The sequence below is a fragment of the Sapajus apella genome, unplaced genomic scaffold (assembly GCF_009761245.1).
Source record: "Sapajus apella isolate SASKATOON/1434 unplaced genomic scaffold, GSC_monkey_1.0 scaffold24, whole genome shotgun sequence".
Taxonomy (NCBI): domain Eukaryota; kingdom Metazoa; phylum Chordata; class Mammalia; order Primates; family Cebidae; genus Sapajus; species Sapajus apella.
In genome coordinates this window covers 15,383,562-15,403,933 of record NW_022436964.1, presented here as the reverse complement: position 1 = coordinate 15,403,933, position 20,372 = coordinate 15,383,562, and the positions used below count along the sequence as shown (strand labels likewise).

The following is a 20,372-nucleotide window of genomic DNA, read 5'->3' as shown; positions in this document are numbered from 1 at the left end:
GACTCACAAGACTGAAGCACCAACTGGGGCAGGAGAACACAGCCTTTCTTGTCTAAAACCAAGTCAGTTTCCATGGAATAAAAGCTCATTTAGAGAACTGCTCGGCTCTGGGCGGCAAAGCCGTGCCTGTAGGGTGGGCAGGAGCCAGTCTGTTAGGGAAAAGACAAACGCATCACACGGTCCCGAGGCTTCCCTGCAACAAGAAGACACTTGGCCAGGCCAAGAGGTGAAGTTCTTGTTTATTGTTGCAGCAACTCTTATACAGACATTAGCGTTCAGTTAAATAAAGGAAGATAGCACAGTAAATACATCACAACCCCAAACCGGATGACTGTGGCCACGGTACAGAGGAGGGAGGGAGGGACCAGTGACCAGACTGTCGAGGAAGTACATTCAGTGGGTGTGCGGTGTCCACATTCCAGGCTCACGTGTAGATATATTTTATTTATATATTTATTTATATTTATATATAGATCATTGAGTTTTGTGTATACAAAGAACGATATTGTTACAAATACAATACTATACTTCTCCCGACGCTTTACAATAAGCTCTATTTCACCCTCTTTACAGAACAATAGTACAAGTTCATACTCTAGGTGCTGTGCTAAGTATGTACAAGAAATGTCATTCCCACTCAATCCTCACACACTGCCTTGATGGAGGGGAAGAAAGATCAGAGTCGTGTGCTCAAGTGGACCCAGGTCAGGGAAGGAGACAGACATGAAACTCAAACCGACAGGTGGCCTGTGAATGTGAGTAAACACATCTAAGGAGGGGCGGCCCCTGGTTGTAAACATTGGTAACGGCTACACCACTGGGTCGAGGGACCTGGAAGGGCTCTGCAGATGGTTTTCATCTGTGTGTGTGGGGGGTGTTGGTGCCCACAGGGTGAGGGTGGCAGAGGAGCGATGGGGGAGGTAGTAGGTTACTCTGGGACTCCCTGAAGGTGGTGTTGATGGGCAATGTTCAGAAAGCAAACCCGTGAGCAGGGACCCGGCACCCCTGCAATGCGCTCCATCCCCCAGGAGCCCGCTCTGGCAAGGGAGGAAGGTGTTGCTGGAGACATGGGCTCCAGGCATTGGTCTTTGGGGGTTTCTTCCTCTCGTGAACCCAAGGCTGATGGTGGCTCCCTGAAATGCTCACATTGGAGAAGAGGCAGGGTGGGTTCTGGTGCCTCTGCCTGGACCAGGAAGGGGAGGCGAATGTGGAAGTTCATCCCCAAAGATGAGCCACTAGCGCACCCTGGCAGAGTGGCCACAGTGGCTCTGTGTTTGGGAAGGCTGCTCTGTACATAGCCTTCCTGTTACACAGGGTATTTAGTTATTTACATATACAACTATATATACTGGGATGACAGAAGGGAAGGAGACCACCACTTCTCTTGGGACTTTCAAAAATCTAGCGACTCACTTTTAAGACTTCGGCTGCTGGGGTGGCCATACCTAGGCTCACTCCCTTGCCCTAGTGGTAGCAGGAAAAAGAATCCACTTCAGCTGGGTGAGAAGTACCAAGCTCCAGCAGCTTCCACTCACTGGGTGTGAAGACACACTTGGATTAACACAAAAGAATGTGTTGGATAAATCATCTTACTCTTATGTTACAATGTCAGTCCTCTAGGAGAGCTTGCAGAATTGGCTTTTTCAGCACCTCTCAAAGTTTACAAGGTTTTTGTGCAATAGGAATAGAAAGTATAGTCTCTCCTTGAGGTGAAGATATGTAACTGTTACGTCCAGGTTGTACAGGGATGAGCTACTGGAGTTCTGTCTCCTGGCCAATCGAGGGCAGGCCTCTGTGGTGCTGCCCAGGTGCCTGGGGGCAGACAAGCATGAGCCCCTGCAATGATTTTCCAAGGCTCCTGATGCCTGAGATACCACCGGTAACACTCCATTCCTGTTCTATCCACTCTTATTGGCAGAGGAAAGATGAACTGGTTGTTGACTCTTTAGAGTCTCATTGTATTACCAGATATGCTACAGCAAATGGAGAACCTGGGCCATGGTTCCTTCCTGGTCCCCACGTTTGTGATGGATTGACCTTGGGGCTGGTCTCCTAGCAACATTCTGTAAAGCATCCTTCAAAGAAGTCCAGGGGAGCTTTATGGCCCAACCCAGAGCCCCTGGCCCCACCCATGCCACTCTGCAGTAGCAGAAGCCCCTTTCCCCACAGGGCACCTGGGCAGCCAGTGGCCTCCCTTCCTTAGGGCTCCTTTGTAGTACCGTGAAACTGAGAGTTCCACTGCTTGTTCCTTTCAGGCATTGAGCTTCCCTGATTCTAAACAGAAAACTCAGAAGGTACAGAGGTTTCAGGGAATTGATCACAGAGCTCTCTGGTTGGAGTCTCTTGTTCCTAATCTTGTTATAGTCACTTTTCCCCCTCCTTGAAATCCCTCCATTCTCTCTATAAATACATGCTACCCAACATTTGCTCACTGAGTTCCTATTTCCACAGACACAACATAAATATCCTGGATGCAGAGAACAGGGACTATATTAATTACAAAATATATTAGTTTCTCTTCCCCTGTCTCTACTGAGGTCATGAATGAAACAAAACAAAAGCAAAGCCAAATCACACCTCACATGAAAACAAAATGCTCTTTGGACCAAGAATAAGTGAAAACTGGCTCAGAATTATAATATTACTAAAACATCTACACTGAACCAAGACGGAAGCCATAAATATGAGGCACCTGATGAAAACACAGAACATTCCACACCAGCTGAAAATGCTCTCAGGCCCACAAGGCAGCAAGATGTTGTTTCTGGGCCACATCTGGGGATTCTTAGGCATAGCTTGAGGTTACTATTGACCCCTTAATTTTGTGACTTATGTACTGCTCTGTTCTTTCCGAGATCACATTCTGCCTAGTGGCCCTGAGCAGAGAAGAAAGCTGGTCTTACCTTGGGCCAGAACACAACGCTATGGCACCTGGGGCCTCGCCTTGTGGGGAACAGTCCCTCCTCCCCAGACTCCTGGGATGTGTGTTTGCAGGGGAGGGGAGTCCAGGAGGGGGATGCTTTAAGCCAAGGTGGTGCTGGAGGGGCTGGTCCTCAGCCGCAGAGAGGGCAGGTGTCCCTCAGGACGAGGCTGAGCAGCCCCTGGGTGCCTGGCCACCTGCCAGGGAAGGGGCCTCCCAGAGAGGTGAGTTTCCAGGGGATCTGTGTGTCTAATCATCAGCTTGTCTCACTGGTGGTGGGAGCAGGGAAGGGTGATATGCAAAAGGACTGTGTGTGTGAGAGATACAGAGAGAGAAGCAGACAGTACCTGCCTATGTTTATCTAATGGTTGATAAATTTTAGGACAACTTGGTAAAGCTTCGGATGCCCCATGAATTCCCAAGGTCTCTGTGACACTATGGTGTCCTTGCCCAAGGCAGTTATTTCCCCTTTCATCTTGGGGTGAGAAGGCTCATATTAGGAAACACACATACGTTGAAATTAAAACTAGCGATAGAAGAGGTTTAAGGTTGGCTCAGAGATTCTGGGAGGAAATAATGTACAGTGCCCCAACTACATGGCAGGAAGTGCATAACCTTAATGATGTGGGCTGGCCCTGCATACTACCACATTCCCACAGATAAACTCAGAGAGCAGAGATCAGCAACTGGGTTTTAGGCACTGCTGAATCAGCTGCTTCACTGCACCGGGAGCTCTTTCTAAGAGGTCTGCACCTCTTGGGAAGGGAGGATTCCCTGTTAGGCAGTGACAGCCCCCCTTTAGACACCCCCAGAAGGCCCTCCTGGATGGTCCTGGGTCAGTACCAGGTGGGTGCTGGCTGCTCTCCATCCTCAAGGGAGTGCATACAAAACTTCCCTGGTATTTTTTTTTTTTAAAAAAAGCAAATTGGAGAGAGTAAAGAGGTCCTTGCGGATTCTTCTCTTCCTGTGTAAAACCGAATGCTGGGCGTGAGAGGGGAATGTCTCAGTGGACATAGGGATGCAGCACGAGAAACACAACCACAATGAGGAGAGTCCTCCATGCATGCCACCACGTGAGGCTGTGGTCAGATGTAAACGGGCTGCTCCTGGGCCGTCAGCAATCTGTACATGGCGGCTGGCATTGTCTTCATGTGAATCTGAGGGTACAGAACACACTTTAGTGGGGGCTGAGGCTGGGGGTCGCTGCGTGGGCACTGCCCAGGGCTGGAGAGAGAGGCAGTGCCTCTCCCATAGAGGGCCTTGAAGATACCCTTCTACTGCACAGCCACCACCAGGAACCTGACCCAGGGTGGCCTCCAGGAAGAGTGGAATCCACTGACTTTCTCAAAAGCTTAGAGGTGACACAAATGAACAAGAAAAACCAGGCAAGGCTTATTTCTCAGTCAACTGCTCTTGCTCTCACCAGACCCTACCCTTTTAAAAAGAGGGCTCTGAAAATGGAGGGAGAAGGCTCCAGGCTTATCAGGGCGCCTGCCTCCCTTGCCTCTCTTGGCAGATGAGGCAAGGTATGACAAATCAGCCCTAGAACAGCAGTGATGACTGACAGCAGTGATGAATGGCATCAGTGATAACTGATAGCACTGATGAATGATGGCAATAATGACTGACTGACAGCAGTGATGACTGACAGCAGTGATGAATGACAGCAATGGCTGACAGCAGTGATGATTGACAGCAATGATGAATGACAGCAGTGACGATGACAGCAATTATTGACTGACAGCAGTGATGACTGACAGCAATTACTGACAGCAGTGATGACAGCAGTGATGAATGACAGCAATTACAGCAGTGATGACTGACAGTAGTGATGACTGACAGCAGTGATGAATGGCAGCAGTGATGAATGACAGCAATTACTGACAGCAGTGATGACTGACAGCAGTGATGAATGGCAGCAGTGATGACTGACTGACAGCATTGATGACTGACAGCAGTGATGAATGGCAGCAGTGATGACTGACTGACAGTAGTGATGACTGGCAGCAGTGATGAAATGTCATGCCACACTGCACTGGGGTCACACCTCTGAAGGGCCACTTTATTGATTCGACTTGAGTCTAAGACTTAAATCTTTTAAGTACATTTGGGGAGATTAACTGGGGAAAATGGAGGCAACTCAGGCAGCCATACAAAAAAGCAACATGAAGCTGAGTGTTGAAAAGAGAAAGCACATCAGATGAAAGAGAAGGCTGAGGGTGACCTGATTCCATTTCATGGAGGAGCTCCTGGACAACTGCTCACTAATGGGTTTGGCATTTGGTCAGAGACAGATAGGTCTGGTTGTTGGGGAGTGTTCAGGATTGGAAACTCAGGGAGCTTTCCTGGAAGGTCTGCTCAGGGCCACAGTGCACATGAGGCAGGGGCACCAGATGCCACCCTCAGCACCACCCCCAGTCCCGGACCTCTCCTACCTCCCCAACAGCATTGGAGAGAATGTGGACGATCTTCTCATGGGGGGTGGCCACGACGCTCTGTCCATTGATTTCAATGATCCGGTGCCCCACACGGACGCCTCCTCTCTCAGCTATTCCCCCTCTCATGAGGCTGCAAATCTGCCGGAGTCAAAGGCCCAGTTACCCTCATCTCAGAGAGTGCGGTGGGGCTGGAAGGCCGTTTTTCCCAAAAGCTCCCTGCCCCCACACTCTCCTCTTAGAGAAACCAACATGGTTAGGCTTTGGGCATTTAAATCTCTTCGTGTCTTTTCACAAAAAAAGAGGTGTTGTCAGCCCATACGGCCAGCTTGTTCATGCAGCTTGCACAGAGATTGTAGCACATCACTGGTTTTCACGGCACATTGAATTCTACTTCTCGTCCCAGCTGGGGCTGGGTAAAAAGGGCCATTTGGGCCTGTCACAGAGTGGCCAGTGTTTTCAAACTGTCAGCCTGTGTGACACAGGTTAGTGTTAGTTCCCACAGTCATGACTGGGACTCAGGCAGTGAAGTGCTTAATGCCAGCAGACTGTTTTTAGGGTCATCATTGCCTGAGCCACAGTGGGCTGGAACTCCACTCTGTGTTCCAAAGTGTGGTTGGCTGGAGGGAAAAGGCTCCTTTAGAGTTTCCCAACCCAGTGGCCCGTGTTAAAACTTCCTTCCCACAGAAATGATAGTGAGGCTGGATTTTGTGATGGCACTACGGTGACCCAAGGCTGCAGGCAGGGCTGATGAGCCCTCCACCTTCACCTCACACATACTGCAACGTGACTTTTCCCAAAAGAGTAGGTCTGAATTTACTAAGTTGACTTTTAATTCCAGACCATGCACCTTTATTTAAAAGTGGATGCAAACAAGATTGCAAGTGACATCTTGCAGCAACGTGCTGTGTGATTCTGTGTTGTGTGACCCAGCTGCTCTCTCAGCTAGTCTGGGGTCAAAACATTCCTTAGGTGTTTCCCCAATGGACCCATAGGTGTCATTTAACAACTCTTTGTTCATATCTGAACTTTTAATATTATTTAACTATGAACAAAGCAAACAAGTGCAAGTGCAAACCAATGAAAAGATGATATCAGAGCTAAACTATAAGAGTAACCCTAGGTCCTCTCCTAACAGGCAAGCTAGGCTATTCAGGTACAAAGAACGCAGGAAGTGGGGCTGGATATTTCAACTCCAACTGGGAATTTCAAGGGTATTTCTAAACCTTAAAATGTATTTGGAATGATATTTTAATTACCTAAGACTCTTTTTTTTTTTTTTTTTTTTTTTGACAAAGTCTTGCTCTGTCACCCAGGCTGGAGTGCAGTAGCAGGATCTCCGCTTACTGCAACCTCTGCCACCTGGGTTCAGGTGATCCTCCTGCCTCAGCCTCCTGAGTAGCTGGGATTACAGGTTCCCACCACCACACCCAGCCAATTTTTGTATTTTTAGTAGAGACTAGGTTTTGTCATGTTGGCCAGGCTGGTCTTGAACTCTTGGCCTCAAGTGATCCACCTGTCTTTGCCATTAAGGCCAAGGTTTGAAGGATCACTGAAACAGTGAACTGTTTGAATCTCACTTGTGACTGTGGGAACTGGGGTCAGCCCCTATACCACCAGCTGCTCTGTGGGGACTCTGTGCAGCCTGGGTGGACAGGCCAGAGGCAAGGAGGCCCTTGGAGGGTACATCCCAAACTCTCAAGCTGGCAGGTGGGAGGGCAGACCTGCATGTCACAGAAATGCTGGGTAATCTCTGCTGAAGGGACTCTGTCCACAGAGGGAGCTGAGCCTGCTTCACCCACTCATCTTCTTCCTTGATGGATTCCTTTAGAGAACAAACTGGCTTAAAAAAAAAAATCAAAGGCCATGCTCCATTTTTATTTGTCAACATTGTGGAAAGGGGTGTGGAAGATGTTCTACTTACAATTCCGTTCTGGACACTGAAACCCAGCTGGTAGCGAAGGTCTGGTCTTCTGATTAACACGGTGGTCACCGGAGGACATCTCACAATATTCAGCTTGACCCGGGACTGATTCTTTAAGCCCTTAAACATGAATAAAGTACAAGTACAGTGGGTATGGTGCCCACTGAGGCAGACAGCATAAACAAAAGCAGGCACCACTAAAGGCAAAAGAAGCCACACCGAGTCTTCTGAAGGACCCGCCACCTGAAGGCCTCCAGTGTCCAGGCTGGTACAGTCACTGCTCAACTTTACCTACCCATGGCAGACGCCACATGTTGCAGATGGGCCCTTTCAATCCATGCACAGATGGGGTTCCTGTGGTAACGCCTTCCTTTTGGGAAGTAGGCTGGGCTCAAGGGATCTGATCAAAGTACTTGTGCAACTATGAGGAAGTGTCAGATGTGCTTTTTGGCTTCAAAGATGAAGGAGGCACACTATTTCCCCCAGCCAGGAAAAATGGAAGTGGGAAATGGACTTCTTTTTCCTGAAAGATAAACTCTAGCATTGACTCCTCTTCTAATAAAGGACATCTAACTCAGAGCAACTGGCTCGATGCATCATGGCTGTCTTCTCTGGCCTCTGATGCTCCTCTTTCCCATTTATTTCCATAGCAACTGGGGACTCCAATCCGTGTTGCCTCCTTGGGGGAATGGGGAGGGTTGCAGGATCGGTGTTGATGGAGAAGGAAGGGGAAGAAATACAGCTTGAAGATTGTGGTTTTGTGATCCCTGATGATACACCTCTCCCTCTAAATTAAAATGAAGCATGTAGGGAAAGCTGGTCTTTGACTACAAAAAAGGAACTAATTTCAGATCCTGTGTAGAAAGCTTCCACCTCACTGTGGTCTGAGCTAAGCTCAGGCTCCTGCTCCTGTCCCCAGATCAGACTGACAGCAGTGACAGAAGCTCTGGTCTGCTCAGAAGCATCTTTAGAAAAACCATCACAAGGCTACACTTGCTCTCAGTTGAGCGGTGGGAAGGTTTGCTCCTGCAGGCCCAACTGTCAGCTTCCCCCTAGAGGAGGGTGCCAGACAAAAGGGACTCAGCCCTGAAACAAATGTCCATCTTCTACTCTCCCCAGGCTGCCTGCTCTGCCTCGACAAGCTCCTGACTGCCAGATGGGGGAGAAGGAATGGTGGATAGCACGTGCTTTCCCACCCCTTTCAAGTCATGATATGCAGGAGAATCTTGTTTGCATGCTGGGGTAAACAGACCAAACTGTTGAAGCTAGAGGCCCTGCAGCCCCTGGCCCTGCTACAAGAACTGAGGCAGCGGGAGTCAGAGCCCTCAGTGGGAAGCGCCTGCCCAATTGGACTCTCATCCACAAGGCCAGCTGCCTGGGAAACTGCTCAAGGTCAGCCCCAGGCCCACTTCTCCAAAGGGAACTGTGGGGTGTGTGGGAGGAGAAGTGGGTACCTTTTCCTCCAGGAAAGACTAGCTACCAGGGAACCAGGAGGGACTCGGGGAAAAGACAAGCTCTGTTATATCCAAGCACACAGTATCACCCAGAGACAGCACCTGCTCAGCTCACAAATGGGTCCAGTTTGTGCCCTCTATGAGTAAAGTTGAAGGAGAACCTGGAAAGAACAGTAATTAAATCCACGGAAAGCAAGCATGAAGGGTGATCATCTGCCTCTTATACTATAAATAGAATTCTGCAAATTCCACAGCCAGTACTGCTGTTACTCCTTGACCAGTCTACCAAATCTTTTTCAGTGCAAGGTCAGGACTTACATTTCAAATTTTAAAGATGAAGACATAGACATGGAGCTTGCTTTGTCCAAGGGCTTTGTGGGGTCAGGACTGGGACTATGGATCCCCTGCTCAGGCACCCTGCCTAGAAGCTGGTGTTAGGCAACTTCAGTGCAAACAGAATCTGTAGCAAGAGTGCTTCTTGGAGTGGCAGAAGTGACCTGCACCCCTTTTGTATCTGAGTTACAAATTATGCTTTAGATTGAGGGAGAGGTAGGGGCTAATTTGCCTCTGGTAATCCAGCTTTACTATGCTTGGCCAACAGGTATATACCAATGGCTCTTAAACCCCACACAGCAGCAGCAGCATCCCCCTGGTCACTTGTTAGAAATGCAAATTCTGGGCTCTACCCAAGCCCCACTGAATCAGAAAACCTAGGGGTGGGACCCAGGAATCTGTAAATGACAAATCTCCCAGATTTGTGTGCACACTCAATTTTGTGATGAATTGGTGTAGACTACCACTGTGGAGCAATGAATGGCCTTACCAGCATCCAGGTGGTTTAATTTCTCCATGGATGACTAGACCCAAAGATGTCAATTTACTAGTCACACCTGCAGCCAGTGTGCTCAGTGAGAGCAGTTGCTGGCAAGGTTGGGGTGAGGGGGACAGCTTGTGGGAAATTTGGTTGGCCCAGTCACCATACAGCTGACCCCAAAGATCACTAAGATCCCAAAAATCACTGTTGCATCAAAACCCACAGTGATGATGAAACTAACTGAACCAAAATGACTGTAACTACCTGCCACTGAACACTCACTCTTGACTGGCATTGACCTGGAAATGACAGGACCTGTCTCATTTAATATGGTGGCCATAATGATTCCTATTTTATAGAAGGGGAAACTGAGACTCAGAGATATTAAATGACTCACTCATATTCACACACAGCAAGATTCAGTCCTAGGTCTGTCCATATTCAAAACATGCAGTATTTCTACATCATAACGCCCCCATATACACGACTGGAGAGGGTGTGTCTTTTGTGAATAAGGCTTGCTCCACAAAGACCATGGGGTTAGCCACTAAACAAATCTGTGTTCCCAAATTCCAGGCTTCAATTGGGGCCATCTTTTTTGTTCATTTTCCTACGTGGCAAGAGTTTTTCAGGGTTCCTGGTCCTCATAAATCCCCACCCCTTGGCTTCCCTACTGATTTTTGATTCTAGTTTGTGCTCCGAATGTGTGAATTTTGATGGAACTGAATTCCCCTGCTGTCAGCATCTGTTTCCCCAGTGCTCTGAATTCCTCTGCTTTCTGCAGGACTTGAGCCTCCCCATGGCTGTCACTCAGCTTGTGGTCTCTATGTACCAGGAGACTTGGTGTTCACATTCATGTGGCATCTCCTGGTGGTTTTGGAACATCTCCAGGGAACTGCTCTGGTTAAGGAAATGATTCCAAAGCAGAGCCATGAAATGAGTGTGATTCTCCCTGGGGAAATGAACATCTGTGAAGGATCCAGGCCTTCTGTATGCAGCAGGTTCCATCGTCCCCATTGACAGGAGGAGATGCTCTGGTCTTCTGCTCCTGACTCCTGACAATGGGACCAGCACAGCCTGGTGAAGAAGACTCTCATGGTGTCAGAAGACCTGAACTCAAGTTATATTTCTGCTACTCCAATCAGTGGGATCTGAGGCCCTTTGCTCGCCCTTGTCCCACCACAATTTCCTCATCTTCACAACAAATGGTGGAGTTCACCAACGTCTCTACCGGTTCTAATTTTTGTGATTGCACCCCCTTTAATGTGTTTTTTCCTAAATGCCTTTGCCTATGATACCAAATCTCGACCATTATGCTTAAACCTATTCCTAAAATTTAAAGTGGGCTTCTTCTGTGGGGCTGGGAGGTCTGTCAAGAGCAGCTCAGACATTCATGCAGATATTTCCATCTGCTTTGAGTGCTTCCTCCTTTTCATCAGCTTAATCAATAAATATTTACAAATCACTTGTTATGTGAAGAAATGCATTAGGCACTGGAGATTCAGGGAAGTACAACCTCTCCTAAGCTGGACAAGATAAAATATCGGTACTAAGCTCAGACCTGTGGGCCTAGAGGGGGCCTGAGTCCCTTCACCCGTTTCTCTCTCTCTAATCACACACCAGGAGACTAGGAATTAGTGGGAAAGAAGAGAGATGAATGATGACGATAGGAGGACAGGAGCATGTTGTTAGAATCTCAACCCTTCAGGCAAAGCCACCTGCTTTGAATGTTTACACCTATTAACCACTGAGATTATTTAGGTATGCTTGTGTGATACAGAAAATGTTGCTCAATGTACCAAAATGCAAGAGAATGACTCTATTTTCTCAATGTTGCCTAAAAATTCACATTGCTCTGGTGGGTTCTTTCCTCCTCTGTGAATTGATTTAAGATGCCTCATCTGTCCCTCAGTGAAAGATTTTCTAGATTGGGGAAAATGTGTTTTAAGATGAAGCTCAGAGAAATAGCAATTTGAAATAACCAGACCGTGCATTTGCTCTGCTGTTCCTAACCAATGTTTCACATTGGGTTCCATTAACTTGGATTTCTCAGCTGCCATTTTATTGGAGGTGCCAGTTAAATAAAGGGTCACTTGGTCACCATGACAACAGTGGAACCATGCAGCAAATTAAGAAATCTGGTGGGAGGGGAAGGCCAGAGAAGAAGAGAGAAAAGAGAAGCCAGGATGGTCTCTATAGCAACGGGAGAGCAGAACCATGATGCTCCTGGGGAAGCTAGGGAAGCTGTGCGCTATTCTAAAACAGAGCAAAAATCCAGAGGGCAGGACCACAGAGGCAAAGGCATGGAAAGAGGCAGCCTGTAAAATGTTCCACCCACCAATAGTTATGCCTTGGGAATTAATTATGACCCGAAAAATAAGAGGTAGGAAGAGTAAGGCAAGTCAATACCTATAATTCTGCTCTAGAAATCCATTTCCTGTAACCTGGGGGGAAATGGTCAACCAGTACTGAAGTGGCCAGATGCAGAACGCATGCTTTGGACTCCTGTTCCTGAAAACATGGCCTGCAGACTAGTGATGCCATCACCCCCAGGGAGCCTGCTGAAAATGCAGAATCCCACCTTATACCCGCTGAATCAGAATCTGCATTCTAACAAGATCCCCAAATCCAATCAGTTTGACAAGCACTGATTCATCAGGATGAGATTTGCTTGTCAAAGTCACTGTAGAGAGCCTGGACATACACGGAAACAAATTAGAACATGCAGCCTTCAAGTGGCCCAGGTGCTGCCCTGCAGTGGCCCGAGGGGTGGGCGTAGTGCAGTGCACACATCTGTCCAGGTGCAGGTAAAAAGGGGTGTGTTTTCTAGAGAATTTTGAAAATGTAATACAACCCACTGAAGTCAGTCTGTATTTGGTACTGGAGATTCTGCCTGTTACCAGTGGTTATACCTCCTGCCAGCCAGGCTGGTCTACGGACGGACCGTCACATTTCCCCATTCAACACCTGGCACGTTGTGGCAGGGAAGAAGTTCAGCCATGCTCTAATTGGGGTCTGCCCAGCTAGGTACTTCTTCACTATGGGCGGCCATGAAGGCACTGCTTTTCTTACTCTTCATCTTCATCAGTTACATCTCTTTCATCACCACTGGGTCTTTTAATTTTCTGGTTCTATAGAGGTTACATTTATAGACATCAAAGTTCAGCTCCTCAAACAATCCATTTCCTCTTAGGAAACTGTGCAGAATTCCGTCTGTACTCCAGGTGACTTTGCTTCCACCTTGATGCTGCGATCCCACTGCAGCTGCAGCAGGAGTCAGGCTGCCCTCACAGCCTCACTGCTTCCCTCCTCTGGTCCCTGTGCAGATGAGAAGGGAGGGGTGTGCAGGAGGATGAGGATTCACTGGCCAGCTGGGGGCCCTGGGCAAGTCTCTGTGCCTTCAGGGTCTCCGATGGCCAATCTGTACACCTAGCATCTGCTGTCTCCCTTGTGAGCTGACATCTGCTGTGTCCCGAGGAGGAAGGGAGGTGACTCCAGGCCATGAGCTGGAGTCTTTCGGGCCTCAGGAAGCCCAGCTTGTTCCTCCCCAGGCCCCATCCCCACCCTTACTTAAGTCCTACGCTTGTCTGAATCTGTTCTTAGTCTTCCATGACAAAGTACCACAGACTGGGTGGCTTATAAACAACAGACATTTATTTCTCACAGTTCTGGAGGCTGGAAGTCCAAGATTAGGGTACCAGCACTGTCAGGTTCTAGTGAGGGCCCTCTTCTGAGTTGCAGATAGCCAACTTCTAGTAACCTCACATAGCAAAAGAGAGCTTGCCGGGGTCCCTTTTATTAGGGTACTAATCCCAATCATGAGGGCTCCACCCTCATGACCTAATCACTCCCTAAAGGCTCCACCTTCAAAGAGTATCACATTGGGATTAGGGTTTAAATATGTATTTGGGGAAAACACAAATATTGTTCAGTCCGTAACTCCACTATCCCCTCTCCTCCCCAACCTTTCTAGACCCAGACCAACTCCCCACGAACCCTCCCTAACCAGCTTCCCTCTCTCACCAATTTCTCTCTCTTGCATCTGAACTCTTATGCTGCTCAGGCAGTTCCTCAACCTTAACACTATAGACATTTGGGGCTGGATAACTGCACTGTGGGGCTGTCCTGCACATTGCAGGATGTTTGACAGCCTCCCTGGCCTCGACCCACTGGATGTCGGGAGCACCTTCTCCCCAGTGGTGACAACCCAAACAGTCTGCAGATGTTTAGGGACATGCAAGATCTCCCCTGGCTGAGAAGTACTGCCCCAGGGTCTGGCCTTGGGCCTAGCATTTCACCTGACACCCTTGCTGGGATGACTCTGTATTGGAAGTTGTATGGTCATAGATAATTACATTACCTTTCTGTGTCTCAGCTTCCTAACTTCTACAGTGGTTACAACAGCAGTGCATGCCCACAGAATGCTGCCCCCAAGGCTCAGCAAGTCAGTCCACACACGATCTCAGAGCACACAGCACTCAGAGCACACAGACCACAGTCACACAGCACTGAGCACTGCAAGCCATTAAGTCCTTTCACTTCTCCCCAACCTGACCAAGCGCCCCAGGGCCAGGACTGTGTCCATGGGGCCCCTGGGTCCCATAGCCCCTCAGCAGTTCTGATGCATGCACCCCAGGTGTTTTTTTTTTTTTTTCTTTGAGACAGAGTCTCATTCTGTCGCCCAGTCTGGAGTGTAGTGGTGTGATCTCGGCTCACTGCAACCTCCGCCTCCCGAGTTCAAGCAATTCTCCTGCCTCAGCCTCCAAAGTAGCTGGGATTACAGGCGCCTGCTACCATACCTGGCTAATTTTTGTATTTTTAGTAGAGACGGGGTTTCACCATGTTGGTCAGGCTGGTCTTGAACTCCTGACTTCAGGTGACCTGCCTGCCTCAGCCTCCCAAAGTGCTGGGATTACAGGCATGAGCCACTGCCCCCTGCCGACCCCAGGTGTTTAATAAGCAACTTGCTCACTGGCAGGAACAACTTGTGGTCCTGCCTCCCCGGTCCCTTCCCCTCTCCACCTCTCCATGTGATCATAGCAACACCAGACCAGCCTTTCTGCTCAGACCCCATTTCTCTCTGACTCAACAGCGGTCTCTGTCCATCAACTCAAGCAGAAACTTCCAAAGGCTACTTCCCTTTCTGCTACCGACTTAGGTTTTACTCCTTCAAGGTCAACTTTAAAATCACATAAAATGGTCCATGTAATCACCCATAGCCTCTCACCTTCATGTTTCTCTTAAGGCCACAGAGCCCTTGTACATCTCCAATTAACCTCCACATGCATACTGTCATCCCAGCTTCCCCAGAGCACGGCTCAGTGCCTCACAGAGGCTCAATTAAACCTGTCTGAATGAATATGCATGTTCAAAGTCAATTCTCTAATCTTATCTTCAATGTGTATTAAGCAAGAAGTAGAATTTATTTAAGTATAAGAATAAGAAAAAGAAATTAAAGGAGGCCAAAGAGGACTATTTCTTTCCAGGTGTGATTATCTTATGTGGAATTAGAATTTAATGTATTTCATTAAAAACAAAAAAGTCACCATCCGTGTGCCCTATATACTCACCTTTACCTCCCACCCCTATCCCCTCAGCTGAGGATGCTGGCTTTGAGATTTTCTTTTGTTCACAATGACTATTGTATGAATTCATTCCCTTCCTCCTCCCTCTCTCTCTCACACACACATGCACATAATACGCACACAGCTATGTTCTAGCTAAGTCTTTCAGGAAAGGCCTGCAGGACCAAAAAAAACTTGTGGGATCTCAGTCTACCTACAGTGCCACAGCACTTGGTGCAGAGCCATTAGGGTCTACAGGTGATGTCACAGGGGAGGAACATCGCAGTCACACTGGCCATGCAATCAGCAAGTCGCAATGTGCTCAAAAGACTCCACATGGATGCTTTGTGTCTTAAGAAAATCTCATTTCTTCTCAAATATCCACATTTAATTTTCCTTTAAGTAGCTCTTCTTAGCCTTATAAGTATCAGTTCAGATTGAACAGGAAGTATGCTCAGGTATGAAAAAGCATCCACGGACTGAAGAGAGTTTCCTTCCTTTTCTGGCAACTAGCACATGTGAGTTGCTTTACCTGGGGAAGGACAAACTCACCTGCATCATAGGGCCACTGGGAAGGAAAAAGTGCTCTCAGATTTGAAGCATTTCTGTGATTTTTTAACAGGGATGGTAAATCATGCCAAGTGCATCTGGCTATTAGTGATTGGATTCCTGAGCTGAGGCCATTTCTGTTGAGGCCGAGTCTGGGCTTAGTGGGAGTGCGCTGTGATTGACTAGTGATGCCTGTGATGGATGTGCAGCTATCAGAAAGTAGTGTCATATGAACCAAATATGCTTCCCCTGATCTAAATGGATTTCAGGGAAGAATCTGTAAACAGTAACTTGATGGTAAGCTTCCTGAGTGCAAGTCCACGCCTTTTGTGTTTATGTCTTTCTTGGTGCCTGTTCATATACATTAATGATTAGATGGAGGCCACACTTCACATCACTTCAGGTCTACCATAGAAATTGATTTCCCCCATATTCAGGTACCTTAATAATGCTCTGGCAGGTGGACAGAGGCAGGCCCACCAGGCTGGTGCCATTAATGGACATGATCTGGTCACCGATATTCAGCTTCCCAGATTTCTCTGCAGGGCCACCATGCATCATGTTGGCAATGATCACGGTGGGGAGGATGGATCCCCAGCCAGACTCCACAATCACCACACCTAGGATTTCTCCTTTCTGCTTCTCTATGAAAACCTGGAAGGAGAAAGACATTTAGAAAGCCTGCATCAGTGACCATCTGGGGTAGGTAGAAATCAAGGCCTCTCCCCGCTTCCTGTCTTGACTAAAGAAAGACACTTTTCTGGGGACTCCAACCCAGAAGAATTCCTGTCTTCTCAGCATTCCACACATTTGGAGTCTTTAAGAAATAAATTCACCCAGGTCTACACTCTTGTAATTCACTTTTGTTTCACATAAGCAAACTTGCCTCAGCGCACAACCATGAGGGTCACCAGTTTTTTGTTTTTTGTTTTTGTGTGTTTTTTTTTTTTTTTTTTTTTTTTTTTTTTTTTAATTTCTTCAGTCCTCAGTTGCAGGAGAAGGGGATCTGTGGGTGGGTGGTGTGTTATGGTTTCTAGAAATAGCTTTTCAAATTCAAGCACAGGTTCCCCCTCCCACAGTCCTTCACCAATTCTCTCTGACATTTAAGTGTCTTGAATTAAAAATAAATAAACATGCAGAAACACTTCTCTGCAAGGAGAAAGTTGAGAAAAAAGTGATGCTGAAGTTATCACAACCAAAAGGCTGGGTGTGCACAGAGGAAGTGCATATCTTGGATACACAGACTTTTTTACAACCTTTATTGCCAGGCCAGAGAAGACAGAAGTTGATGTTGGATACTTGCACTTGAGGGAGGCCTACGGAGATGCCACAGAAAGGTAACACACCTACTGGAAGCATCCAACAAAGAGAATGCATGTATATTTTTGGAGGGCTTGACAATGTCCCCTTCACAGGTTGGTGTCTGCTTCCCCTAGTTGCTGAAGCTCACACTCAGCCCCTTCCCTGGAGAACTGTCCTTAGCTGAACGGGAAACATCTGTTAAGGTTAAATTGTGTCCCCCCAAAATTTGTATGTTGAATTCCCAATCCCCAGTGTCTTAGACTGTGCCTTTATTTGGAAATAAAGTATTAACAGAGGTAACCAATTTTAAATGAGGTGATTAATATGGGCTCTAATCCAGTATGACTGATGTCCTTATATAAGAAGCGGAATGGTTGTCTGTCATGGGTATCAAAAAAATAAGAGGAAATCTGGACATAGAGACATGCATAGAGAAAGCATGATGTGAAGACACAGGGTGAAGAGAGCCATCTACAAGCCAAAGAGAGAGGCTTGGAACAGATTCTTCTCTCATGGCCCCCAGAAGGAACCAACGCTACCAACACCCTGCTTTTGGACTTCTGGCCACAAGGTCTGTGAGACAATACCTTTCTGTTGCTAAAGCCACCAAGTCCATGGTACTTTGTGATAGCAGCCCTAGCAAATTCATATTACCCCCTGTGTAGTCTTGGCCAATGACTGGCATGGGGTACAAAGGCTTGCCAGATCCCTCGATTCAAGGTGAGACAAATCTGTCCTATAATCTGTGCCCTGGAGCTTCCCTCTGGCTCAGAAGGAAGCTCATGCCAAGGGGACCACACCCTTCCTTGGTGTCCTACCACCCTGCCTCCCACATCCCTTCTACTCTTAGGTACTCTCCCAATAAACCTCTGCAACAAGAATCCCTGCTTTAGGCTCTGCTTCTGGGGAATCTAACCTAAGACACCTGACAGACCCCAGTGGATCAAATGATCACTTTCTCATTAAAAGTTCTTTTTACCTATGGGATCAAGTCCAAACCTCTCAGCAGGACTTGTAGGCCTTCCAGTCCTGACTCAGACCTCAGGCCCATCTATCTCCTTTCCTGTGCCCACCTCCTGCTCTAGCCGAACCGTACTTCCTCATTTCCCAGATAAATCTGGAGCTTTCTGACCTCCAGGCTTCCAACCATTCCATAGACCCTACCCTTGGCTTTCCCCTATAATCCCCAGACCTCCAGACCAGCTTGGATGGCCTCACCTTCTTACAGGCACTTCTGAAGAGCTCAGTCTGAAGCCACGAGCCATCCCCAGAGGAGCCCAGCATCTCTTGTCTAAAACCCAAGATCTCTGTTTGTCCAAGTGTAGTTGGCTTTGATTAGTGCTTTTTCAGTGCCTTTACCTAGATTGAAGGCTTTGTAGAGGCAGATTTCAGGTCCTATCTGCCTCTGCAACCTACCCAAAACTTAGATGACCTTAGCTCGGGATGACCAGGTGCAGAGGATGTGCTGCCTCTGTGTTTACACCTGTCCATGACAACATTTCACAACAGGGCCCCAAAGCAGGGAATGAGACATGGGTGTGAGTACCTTCACGATATCCTGCCAATACCTCACTCCTAACCCTTGATCTGCCTTCACTTCCACAGCAGGGTGACCCCCTTTCCAGGCCCCTGCCCAGCTGACCCAGCCTGGAAAACAGCTTCAGGAGAGTACCCACATCTTTGCAGTTTTCCGACTTGGAGAAGTGGATCAGGTCATCATTGTACATGTCCTGGGTATTGAGCAGGTCACTATATTCCTTCTGGCTGAGATCTTCAGGGTTAATCCCATTGGCCCTGAGGAATTCCTGGTATGCCACACTAAATGCCTGTCCGATGGACTGTGCAATCAGCTGAGCCTGGAACAGCAGCCAGAGAAGAAAGACGGTCAGCAGGGCAGTGCACTGCTGGAGTTTGAAGAAGTCCTAGACATTACACTTGCTGGGCCAGTGCTTCTACATGGGGCCACCAGTGCCCACCAGGGGCCATTTTCAAATTGACTGGGAGATGGGTGCGGTGGCTCACGCCTGTAATCCCAGCACTTTAAGAGGCCGAGGCAGGCAGATCACAAGGTTAAGAGATCGTGACCATCCTGGCCAACATGGGGAAACCCTGTCTCTACTAAAAATACAAAAATTAGCTGGGTGTGGTACATATGCCTGTAGTCCCAGCTACTCAGGAGGCTGAGACAAGAGAATCACTTGAACCCGGGAAGTGGAGGTTGCAGTGAGTTGAATTCCCACCACTGCACTCCAGCCAGGCAACAGAGCAAGACTCTGTCTCAATTAAAAAAAAAAATGACTGGGGATGTTTTTGATTATGACAATGATCATAAGGGAGCTACAGGCATTCAATAGACAGGAGTCAGAGATGCTGAATGTCTTGCCATGCAAAAAACAGCTTGATACAGTGATGAGTCATTCTACACCCTGCACCATCTTCACAGATCCCACTGGACATTCATGTATATGCAGTACCTGTTTACAGTTATCTGAGGCCAGGATTCAACTCCAATTTATACATAAACACCAAGACTTTGTGTGGCTCTAATACACATTGAACATTTCAAGAATAATACTGTGTAAATTAGGAGAAGATGGTATTTAGCTTCATTCAGTACTTCACCAGGAGGAATCTTCATGCCTTTGGAAAATCAACATCAGTGCCGTTTGTATCTGTGTTGCTGATAAATCACATCCCTATAACGCTGCACGTTTACTGTTGTGCATGGTGATTCTGCATGTACTTGTAGTCACATACATATTATTTAACCCTCAATTTGAAATGTCAACTAGAAAGTGTTTACGATATCCCACTGCACACTGTGGTCTCCCACATCCAAGCTTAATGAAGTAGGTATAAGCATCTGATTACCTCATTATGCCTTTCAGAACGGTTGGGCCAAAGTATTTATTAATACATATTGCAATATGGTTTTATTTTAGCTTGTTTTCCTCTTATCTTTCCTTTATATCACATTTATGGCCATAATTTGATTATTCTTGAAAGATTTTTTCAATAGGGGAAGTTATATTAGCTATGAATTTCATTTCAGGATAGTAGTGGGTCATTATAAAATACTGATTGTAGAAAGGGAGTGTTGGGTCTAACAGAGTTGAGAACTCTGACTGGTCCAACCCTGCATTTGCCAGTTGAGGAGATGGAGGCCCAGAGACACAAAGAAACCTCTCAAGGTCACATAGCTTCCAGGGAGGGGGCCGTGGCTTCTGCCCTGGGCTTTGATAGCTTTTCCCTGCATTAACTAAGCACCACTATTGATCCGGACAGCCAAGAGCAACTGAGCACTTCTCATGTGCCTGTGCTGCAGTACATGCTATACGAGGCATATGCTGTGCAAAGTAAATGCTATACAAGGACCATCACTGAATCTGCGTGTCAATTCTATGACAGAT

The 20,372-nt window shown here is 47.5% G+C and overlaps 1 protein-coding gene across 4 annotated transcripts in view; it reads right to left on the bottom strand.

Annotated features, from left to right (window-relative positions):
• Positions 1–220: 220 nt before the first annotated feature.
• APBA1 (amyloid beta precursor protein binding family A member 1) overlaps positions 221–20,372 on the bottom strand; it is a 213,324-nt gene continuing 193,172 nt past the window's right edge. For 3 of the 4 annotated variants that reach the window (XM_032290941.1, XM_032290942.1, XM_032290943.1), the window contains 5 exons: positions 18,639–18,818; positions 16,102–16,314; positions 7,280–7,399; positions 5,356–5,496; positions 221–4,077 (listed from right to left, as the gene is read on the bottom strand). In XM_032290941.1, the coding sequence (XP_032146832.1) occupies positions 4,006–4,077; positions 5,356–5,496; positions 7,280–7,399; positions 16,102–16,314; positions 18,639–18,818 (726 nt within the window). In that variant the 3' untranslated portion in view covers positions 221–4,005. The remainder of the gene's footprint in view (positions 4,078–5,355; positions 5,497–7,279; positions 7,400–16,101; positions 16,315–18,638; positions 18,819–20,372) is intronic. The other variant, XM_032290944.1, reaches the window with a different exon arrangement.